This window comes from Setaria italica, chromosome III, assembly GCF_000263155.2.
Source record: "Setaria italica strain Yugu1 chromosome III, Setaria_italica_v2.0, whole genome shotgun sequence".
Taxonomy (NCBI): Eukaryota; Viridiplantae; Streptophyta; class Magnoliopsida; order Poales; family Poaceae; genus Setaria; species Setaria italica.
The window spans coordinates 14,527,721-14,538,492 of NC_028452.1; the positions used below are offsets into that span (position 1 = coordinate 14,527,721).

General features: G+C 57.1%; 1 protein-coding gene across 1 annotated transcript; it reads left to right on the forward strand.

Annotated features, from left to right (window-relative positions):
* The first annotated feature begins 6,208 nt into the window (after positions 1–6,208).
* On the forward strand, positions 6,209–7,466 carry LOC101763218 (ethylene-responsive transcription factor 8). Its single transcript, XM_004961571.4, has one exon. It carries the CDS (start codon positions 6,412–6,414, stop codon positions 7,138–7,140), a length of 729 nt encoding a protein of 242 aa, XP_004961628.1. The 5' UTR covers positions 6,209–6,411; the 3' UTR covers positions 7,141–7,466.
* The last annotated feature ends 3,306 nt before the right edge of the window (positions 7,467–10,772 follow it).

The following is a 10,772-nucleotide window of genomic DNA, read 5'->3' on the forward strand; positions in this document are numbered from 1 at the left end:
GTAGTAAGAATTTATGAAACCATCTAGGCGTTATCTTATTTCATGTGTTATTTTATTCTTTCTTTATATGATTATTACTGTGTTCTGCTTAGCCTATCTTCTACATTTTAGTTTACTGGAGCTAACTGTGGAAGCACCGTATTACCATAACGACTGTCTTGAGGGCGCCTCACCAAGGGTGATGCTCCAAGAGATTGAAACTGAGGCGTAACTAGCTAACTACGGATTGGAGCAGGCACTAAAGAATTGGGTAGTCTCTGGAAGATTTGGCGCTGCCCTCTCTTTCGGTCATTTTCTTTACTGTTTTGAGTTTGTTAGGTTTGTTTTGCCCAACGGGGCATTGTTAACCCCAGTGCCTCAAGCCCTTTGTGTGTTTGTACTTGGACCTTTTTTTAATATGAAGATGTGCAGCTCTCCTGTGTTGTTTGAAACTAGTTCCTGAATGGTCATGCTTCCCATGACAGCTAGCTGATTACTATTCTTTTGGCCAAAGTCAAGATTGTGTCCATTGACAGAGTGAGGATCTCCATGTTACAGTGCTAGTTTGAAGATGTGAACTTTAAGATGGGGCTAATCTGTGCACAATTCATATGGACGAGAATATAGTCACCCATCTGCATAAAGAAGGAATTTATGAACCTGGTACCATTTCATGGATTTATAAACTGGAAACTACTATCTAATGTGGACCTGGCGCCCGATGCTTGTGGTCCGTCACATTGCCATTGGCACATCAGATCAAATGGTATAATGCGTTCTAATGATTTTTATTTTGTATCTGGACATGGCACAGATCAGTGCGTGCTGGGTTCTGTTGTGGCACCAGGTGGTCTTTTTATTGATGTAGCATATATGACGCTTTTACATCCTCCGGGTCATGGAACCTGTCGCTATGGCCGGCCTGTTATCTCTTGTCGGGTCAGTGCGAGCAAGCTGACCTTGGCTTGCTAGAGCCCAAGCACAAGCAGGCGGCCCGCCTTTCGCCAACGTAGGTCACTCGTCATCCAGCTTCCAGCCGCGCGGGTGTTGTTGCTTCATCGCGACTTTTGTACAGTGGTGGTAGTCCTGCATCCGTCAGGGATCGGTCTCGCGCAAACAAGCACAGCCCGTTCGCGAAGTGCTCGTGGCACGGCATCAGGGTTCATGGACCATTTGAGAGCCCAGCATTCTTCCTGCGCGGACGCCGGACGAAACGAAGAAGGGTCACATGTTTTCAGGCAAAAGGTTCGAACGACGGGAAGCCATGGGCGATCGGGAAATCCGATTTCTCGAGACGGGACGGGAAGCGACCACATGGCGCCTTCCGAACTATGGCCGTTGAGGGTGGGCCGTGTTCTGATACAAGCCGAATCTTTCTCCAACGTGCCTCGGATCAGATGCAACCCAGCGCGCTAGCCAACACAACACGCACACCACGTCGTGGAAGCAGCAGCCGCTGGCCACCCGCGTACCCCGCCGGGCCCATCACGATCCTTCGCTGCCTCCCGCTGCGATCGTGCGTCCCCACACCCCCACCCCGCCGTCGTCACGGCGGCCTCCAGTTAACAGGCGCACCGGCTCGGCCGCGCCCCCGCGCGCTGGACTCGCCGGGTTCACACGATCGCAACTACTACGCGTATTAGCGTCATGGGCTCATGGCCACTAGTCAACACTCCACACAGTAAACTACTGCTTCCCCGGTCGGTGATCGCAGCCAGGAACGAACGTTCCCGGCGACACGGTACGGTGCCCCGGGCCGACACGTACGGGCGCATCCATGGTTCAAAAGGTCAGGTCCAGTTGAAAACAGTCTACAGTACACAAACCGGGGGAAAAAAAAAGAACAGTTGGGGATGGGGATGGATGCTACGGACCTCAAACATGACCTGTGCCACGATTTTTTTTCCACGGATTATCCGCGGAACCCGGAGGTCTGAATTCTGGGTGCCACGGGCGGACTCGCGACCGAGTCCGCAGCTGCGGCGTCCGGAATTCAGACGTGGCCCGCCCGCCAAGCAGAAAACGCCGGCCGGCCGGCGCGCGACGACCCCGCGTCGTACGCGTCGAGAGGACGGGCAGTTGCTAGCGACCCGGCGGCGACCTGGTGCCAGACACGGCAGCGACGACCCACTCACCTCTCCACCCCCCTCGCCCGGACGCCCACTGAATCGGCAGCACCGCTCGCGTAGACCTCACCACCTGTACCCATCACCAGCGGAAGGCGGGCGCCGCGCCGGCACTCACGTTCGGTGCGGGGTGCGGCCGCCTGACGCCCCGTCCCCGTCGGCCCGACGCGAGATTTTGACGGGGTTTGGTTTCGATGGGGGCGGGGCGGCACGCAGGCACGTACGCCGCAGGCGGCAGACGCGGGCCGTCGCTGTCTCCCCCTTACCCTCGCTCCCTCCACTCCAGGGTCCAGGTCCAGGGTCCCCACCGCTTTCCCCTCCTCCTTTTTCTCCACGGCGCGCGCAGCGGGCAGCGGGCAGGCGGCAGCGCACGAATCATTCCCGCGACCGGATCCGTTGCGTGATCCGCCAACCATGCGCCGCCGGGAGGCCCGCGTCCTTCCGTGCCCGCACGGCGCTCGGTCCTCCCGCCGGTTGGTGTCACCTGGCGGAGGCGTCGTGATTTCTTTAGGCGCAAGTGTGTCGGCCGGGGGATTGATTACCAAACACACCCGCCCGCCTCCTCACGAAAGTTCCACGCTGCGGCAGCTGCCAGCGGGTGCCGGCTTTTGTGCAGTCTCCATGGCAGTACTAAATTACGTACGGAGACTGTCAGGAGGAACAATCATTGCATGTAAAAGCACAGCACTCGTACTGAATAAACGCTGTGTCTTGGAACGGCTCTACGGTAAATAAGCACTAATATAATACAAGTACTAGTCCATTTTGAATGTATGTCTGCAGTCTACTCCAGTTAAATAATGGGTAAAAGAGCACGGAGGAGTATGCAAATGAAGGAGATATTTAGCATGAATGGAGCGAGAATTAGAGGAACGCATGGGGAAAGAATGTTTTCAAGAAAGATGGAGAAACTCTGCACGAGGCTCCATCTCGTGCAAGAGTGGAACATACGTGAAAGAAAACGTCCCCTCTAAAGTAAATTTTAGGGTATCGTGTCTTTGCTTCGAAATGCTCCATGTAAAAGTCTTCCGTAGATTCGATCCAGGCTAAATTCGCTGGACCACCATTCCTATGCAACTCGCACTGTATGGTTGCGAGTCTCAGGTTTTGGTTCATGCACCACTGTGCCATGCCACTGAAGCGCCCCGCCGCCAACTGAGTTCAACGATTGGATCAGTCAGATCGCGTTCTATGCAGCTACAGCCTACAGGAGCAACTACGTCTGCACCAATTCTTCTGTCCCAGGAGACCACACAATGACACAATTCTACTCGCTCAGTAGCTCCATCACCGACAGCGTGTGCTCTGCGCGCAAACCCCCGTCCGATTTCTACTCCCCCGTCTGAAAGCACGAGCTCTACTCCCCCGCCCGAGGTCCAGATCGACGCGCGCCGCTCCCACCTCGCAAACGGACAAGGGTGCGCGGTGCGGCGCCCGTGCCCTGGTGGTACGGGATTCGGCGTCCGCGCGCGCGCCGTCCCGGTCCCCGGCCCCGCGCGGGCGGGCGGGATCGGGACGGGAAATGGTCCTCGTCCTCGGGCGCGGAAGAGCGGCAGCAGCATCGCGTCGCGAGCGTGCGGTGGCGCGGTGCGGGGGCGAGCGGGCGTCGGCGTCGTCACGCGCGCTGGCCCAGCGGCGGCCCGCGCCACGCCCACGGGGCGCACGTCGCGACCGGCGCGTGGCGGTGCGCGAGGCTGTCGGTCCGCGAGAGAGCGCGCCTCCACCGCTTTCAATGCGAGGGCGCGGGCGGAGGAAACGGTTGGCGGTGGTGGCGACGCGACGCGAACGCGATCCGGGCACGGCGAGCGCGGAGCCGAGCCGGCCGATGCCGACACTTGGCCGGGCGGGGCCCACCACCCCCCGGAACGCGCCTCGGACGGCCCGGCCGCTGCCGCCTAACGTGCCGTGCCGTCGTCACCTCCTGTCCCACTCGTCGTTTTACTTTATCGCCCAGCCACTTTACGTGGTGACTACGGGCTAAGCGGCGGGCGGGCGGCTTTATCGGCTTGCGCAGCTGTGCCCAGCCATTGGACGTCACGCGCGCGGACCCCCTGGCCCTGCCCGCGCCGCGCCGACGATGCGGTTGGGGGGATACGATCCGGGGTGACGACGACGCGACGCGAGGGGCGGCCGCGGGGGACAGGAGGTGCCGTGCCGCGCCCAGCGGAAAGGGAGGTGGCGTCCAGTCAGTCACTCCCAGCCAGCGCGCGCTCCCCTCCCGCGGCGGGCGGGCGGGTCCACGTGCCTGTGCGCGCACGCGGGCGGCGAGGGCGAGAGGTTGGTTGGTTGGGTTTGTTGCCCCCACGGCTGCGAGCGAGTGCCGCGCAGACCGCGGCTCGGGACGCACGGATCGTGATGCGTCCTTGCGCGGGGGCCCACGCCGCCCGTGACGTGCTCCCACAACGTGCCGCCCTACGCACCCGCGGTGGGCCAGCGAGCGGCGGCTTTGATGCCTTTTGTTTATGGGATGGGATCATGCGCCTTTTGCAACCCGGTACCTCGGTCCGGCGTTTATTGTACTACAAGCACCAGACTCTATTTTGTCGAGTCCCTCGAATTCGAAACAGATAAACCTTTGACAGTCTGAAACTCACTCCAAGGCGCTTTGAATTTCATGAGCAGTTGTTTAACATAGAGTTGAAGTATTTTTTAAAAAATCATTTAAGGTTCAAGACACAGCTGAGTTACATGATTATGAAAAGGAGGTCACATGTACATCTAATATAGACCTATGTAGTATATAGAGATCGTTGTAAAAAATATCATGTAGAACCAATATTTTTGCCATCCACTATGCTTTTTACACAACTATAAGGTGCTAGTATGATCAAAATAGAGTATAATAGTAATAGAATAAGAGTACATGAAATTACTCGACTAGCTAGGCATACGTTGTATTGTGACATGTGTAGGGCACGTAACACTAGCTTGAGCTACCCAATCTAAAAGGTGGGCTTGGAAAGGCACCAAAAATATATCAAGGCTGGAGTGATTCTCACAGAAATATCATAGTGAGATTGATGATCTGAGTACCGAGAATTCTCATAAAAAATGTGATCGCCTGCTAGTGAAAAGCTTGCGGAGACTCCACTGAAGTGCATACATGTTCAATATCCATGGACTCAGGGACCCCCTGCACTCTAATCCAAGCTCCACGAACGACAATGAAACACAAGCGAAGGATTGAATGTAGGTCAATCGCCCGAACGAAGTACCCACCTTCTATGTAGCCAAATCCGATGGACTAGTAACTCCACAATTGGAGGTACTAATTACATGGGGCTATGAGGACATTGTGAGTTGTTTTGGAGCAACACCAGATAACCTTCCAGGGGCACATATTTGGATTTACTCTGCGCATCCAATGAGTTCATGTTCGTAAGTGATCACACACTTGACAAAAACATGTAAACTAACTTCAATGTTCTAATGCGAAAATCCTGTGTTGTTATACTTGGGTTGACAATATCGTTGTTAAGAGCAATCACATAATAGTGTGCTGAAGGAATGAAGACAAATACTTTTCTTTAGCTAAGTAGAATCTCTTTCTAGATTTGTATAATTTAGTTGATTGTTGTAGACTTGTCACACGATAGAAATGGAAATAACAACGTCCATGAAAAGACAAGCAAATCGTTTGACTCATTTCTAAAACAGACTTCTGCGGGATAATTTACCATGATTCTTTACCATTGAAATGGTCACAACGGCAATTTTCTTTTATAAGGACTCTTGATAGCCTTCATGCATACTTTGAACAAACAAAACTCACACAATGACCTCCAGCGCAAAAATTGCAATATGCATGCTTGGAAGAGGGAATTACTTTGTACCATCCAATTATTTGATTAGTGAAACTGAACAAAAATTTGTTAGATTTTGAATCATCACCGTTGGCAAGCAGGCTTTATGAGACAAGGGTTCTTCCGCGCAGGACGGAACGAGCCACACGCGCCATGGCCGTGAAGCATTTCATTTTCAAACGAGGCCGCTCCTCAAGCAGTCATGCTGCGCAATTTGCTATCCTCCAGGGGTGTGGAGGGTAAAAGGCGCCCTGCCGAATTGTAATGCCGCCACGCTAAAGACGAGGGGCGGCGGCGCGGACAGTCAAACCGCTCCCTGACTGCGCATTCCTTGTTGCCGCTCCACCACCCGCTCTCGGCTCTCGCCATCGCCTCCCTTTTTAACCCCCTCCTCCCACCCAGCTATAAGTCCCTCCCATTCTCTCCCACTTCAATCCTAGACGCCACCCATCCCTACACACACGCCGCACGCGCCTCCCGCACAAGGAAAGAACGAAGAAGCCATGGCGCCGAGGACGTCGGAGAAAACGATGACACCGGCGGCGGCGGCCACGGGTCTCGCGCTCGGCGGCGGCGGCGGAGCCGGCGGCCCGCACTACAGGGGCGTCAGGAAGCGCCCGTGGGGCCGGTACGCGGCGGAGATCCGCGACCCGGCAAAGAAGAGCCGCGTGTGGCTCGGCACGTTCGACACGGCCGAGGAGGCCGCGCGGGCCTACGACGCCGCCGCGCGCGAGTACCGCGGCGCCAAGGCGAAGACCAACTTCCCCTTCCCGTCGTCGTCGTCCATGCCCCCGGTCGCCACCGTGGCGGCGGCCGCCACCGGCGGCAGCCGGAGCGGCGACAGCAGCACCGTCGAGTCCTTCGGCGGCGACGTGCAGGCGCCCATGCAGGCCATGCCGCTCCCGCCGTCGCTCGAGCTGGACCTGTTCCACCGCGCCGCGGCCGCGGGCACGCACGCCGGCGCCAGCGTGCGCTTCCCGTTCAACAGCTACCCCGTGACGCACCCCTACTATTTCTTCGGCCAGGCCGCGGCGGCCGCGGCCGCGGGTTGCCACATGCAGCTCAAGCTGGCGCCGACTGTGACCGTGGCGGCCGTGGCGCCGAGCGACTCCTCCGACTCCTCGTCGGTCGTGGATCTGTCGCCGTCGCCGCCCGCCGCCGTGGCGGCGAAGAAGGCCTCCGCGTTCGATCTCGACCTGAACTGCCCGCCGCCGGCCGAGGCGGAGGCCTAGTCGCCGGAGTTTAGCTGATGACTGGCAGTAGTTTCTTCTCTTTTCTTTCTTCGCCTTTTTCCCCCGTAGAAGAAAAATTCGCTGTATGTTTACGCTTAGGCCCTCTTGCGAGGACATTTTTGTAAATAGTTTTTTTCGCCGGGGACCTAGCTTTAGCTGATGATAAAAGCTTGTATTGTCACCCAAGACAGGTCCTGCCGGCGTTGTCATGGACCGGATTATATTATGTATTTTGATAGTCATGAGAAACGGCTCGGAAAATCCCAAAAAATTCGAACCATTTATTTCTCTGTTCTATCAGAAACTGAAGTGAGATCTACTACGAACTGCCAAGCATCAACGAGGCATTCTCATTTATGTACGGGTTACAAGCATCCTCCTGGCCTCGCCTAGGCGCTTGCTTGCGATCCATGCAACGTCTCCTTTATTGGCCGGTTACAGATTATCCAAGCGGCGAGCTGCGGAGTCGTCTCACCCAGCGGCAGCGTAGACGCTCACCATCCGGACTAGGTCGCACGTACGTGTCCATTTCAGAACAACGAGCACGGAACCCCCTCCACAATCCACAGCAGGATCACAAAAAATAATCCGCATCATTGCGCTCCCCAACTTTTTACCCCCGGGTAGTTGGCACCACCAGTGGACGGAGGCCGGCCGCCGGCGGCATCGCTGTCGATTTCACGCGTGTAACACAAGAGGAGAGGAGAACCCCGCCGCCCGCTACAGCCGCCGTGCCCTTTTCAAGTCGTTTTCCTTCCCCGGCGCAGGCGCTGCGAGCGTTATCGGACTGCACAGTGTCAGATGCAGATGGGGAGAAAAAGAAAACGAATGGCCGCCAGCCAGGCTGTTGGTGCTGTGGAGAAGACAGGACAGAAGAGAGGGCGTGCGTGCGTGCGTGCGTGCTGTGCTGTGCTGGTGGCGCGGGTGCCGCCGCTGGTTCTCAAGGTGACGCATGTGGATAACGAACGAGTAAACATAGGAGGGTTGGATTAGTTTAATGGGTGATATTAATTTAAGCCGGCGGCAGCGGCGGCACGGACGGCGGGCGGCAGCGGCGGTGCGTGGTGTGGTGGGGCGGGTGTGGATCTTTCGCGCGCACCCCGTCGGTGTGCGCGTACGGCGCGATCGTCCTGCCTGCCTGTGCGTGCGCTGGGCTGGCGGGCGGGGGTTGCCCTTTCCGCTCGTGATCTCGGGAGTAACGTGAGCGTGTGGGCGACGCCCCCCACGGGCCACGTGTGCGCGGTGCTGCCGGCCACTCCCCTCCCCACGCTGGCCCCTTGCCGCGGCCGGCTGCCGGCCCGGGGGTGCGCGGGCGGGATCCGGGCCCGCCCGACCACGCACCAGCCAGCCTCGCGGCGCGCGCGGATAGGGAGGAGGCCGGCCGCCCCGCGTGGGAGGCGGCCGCCCATTGGCCGGAGCCCGTGGTGCGTGGGCGACGCCGCGCGCGGAGGGAAAGGTAAGGGGGAGGACCTGGCGTGTGCGTGGTCCGTGGCGGACAGACGCGGGTGCGGGCCCGACACGCGGGGTGGGGGCGGCACCGGGCCGCGGTGATTCGCGCGGTGGCCGTTTCGCCCTCGCTCTCGGGGGCGGGGCCCGCGCGCGGCGGCCGGGCCACCATCGGGAGGTCGCCGCTTTCGTCGCGCACTGCGCGCCCACCCGCGGTGCGTGCGTTTTCTATTGCTTTCCTGGCGGCGACCGCTGTTCCCTCGCTGTACGTGTTCGCCACAGAGGGGATCCGGGGAATTCGCTGCGCTGCTGCCGGCCTGCCGCCACCAACTCGCGGCGCGGGCGCTGCTGCTCCTGACACCGTCATCCCTGACACACCACCGCTGATCCGTTTGAGGACGGCAGCAAACTCAATGTTCGGTTTATCTAGTGCAGGCTTGCAGCTTCACTTCTCTTATGAAATCTGAAGGTGAATATAATTTTTTTTAGGGAATCTGAAGGAGAAAAGTTGAGCTGTATCCCTGTGGACGGCCACGCTCGAGCTGGCCTGATGTGGAGCGGGGCCCATCGAACTACTGGAGCGGCCTTGTAGTATACGGTTACGCGCTAGAGCGAGCAACACGTGATTGCATGCCATGCGCACCAAAAAGTCGGAGGTGCCCTACATTGGGTTGGTCCCGTAGCAGGGAGTAGGCCTTAGCCCAAAAACTTAGCTGGGCCGTGGATCCCAAGAAGACTAAGAAAAGCCGGACAGGCGGTCAAAAGTTTTTGCCGCTGGTCTTTATGTACGTACAGTGCTCCGTTGGTCCATCCCACGCTGATTACGGTCTGATCCAGTGGCTGCTTCTAACTTTTCTATTTCTGCAATTCCTAGTACTCCCTCCATCCCAAATTATAAGTCACTTTAACTTTTTTTTACATCCACCTTACTATACATCTAGACATATTGTTATATCTACATACATAGCAAAGTGAATGTATCAAAAAAGTCAAAGCGACTTATAATTTGGGATGGAGGGAGTAGTAGGAAACTCATTTGTTCACAGTACTTTCGAGGCCCTGGTTAGAAAATAAAGTTACAGTACTGTTATGTCCAGCGCATTGACGATCCCTTTTCATCAGCGAAAAATGGTGGATATTAGATAACCCATTCAATAGCGAAAAATGGTGGCACTCCTGTGCAAAAATGGTTCAAACCGGGATTTATCCTAGTTGACATCATAAATCTAGCTGGAAAATGACACAAGTTCTAGGTCTTGATCGCGCCTTTCACGGCCACTGTATATTCATGTAAAGATATAATGCACGAGGTCCAAAAGACCACCACTCCACCAGCAAGCCTATGCTTTTCGAAATGGATTGCTTTGCTGCGTGTTTAACTAAACAGGCCTACTCCCCGTCCGCAAGACAGCGCGCCGCAGCCGCTTCCCCCTCGCACGAGCGGGAGACACCCATGCGCACGCTCTGGTCTTCGCGGTCGCCGCCCACCTCTGCCTCGTTCCCACGGCACGCTAGGCCTAATGGCCGCTAAGCTAACTACTACTGTACTAGTTCCCCCTCCTCACTTCCACTTGACCAGACGGCTAGGAAGTAGGAGTAGGCGCCATAACCGCCTGACCGAAGCCTTTTTTAGGGCCGATGGGGTAGTGTGCACACAACCACTCCAGCTGCACAGCGCTCCTCCACCGTCGGACTCGGACCCTATGCTATGCACTATTCGCAGCTACGAGCTATGCTCCTCCAGTCCTCCTTTCCCCTTCCCGGTGCTGCGGATTCCTCTGCCCTGACCCGTCGTATCCGCTTTCGTCACATCGTCGTCTAGGCTCTGTGCGCCGGTTCACGGTGGTGGCGAGGCGACGGCTGCTGCTCCGCCGCGCGCCTGGACAGATGACGCGTACGGCCGGCGTAGCCGCACACGGCAAGAAGGAAGGCTCGAGAGAGAGGGGTCGGAAGATGGTTGGGGTAGCAGTAGCAGCTAGCTAGGCTCGCGCAAGCTGATGTCAAGCGAGCCATGCCATGATGCATCCCCGTGTGGTCGTATCGCGGCGTCTGGCGGACTAGCAGGCTTTCGGCGAAGGAATCACCTGGCGAAAATATGCCGCAGTCAAGACCAAAGTACAGACTGCTATCAGTACAAAAAAGTATACAAAAAACATTTTATACTCGTACTACTACACGAGATGCCC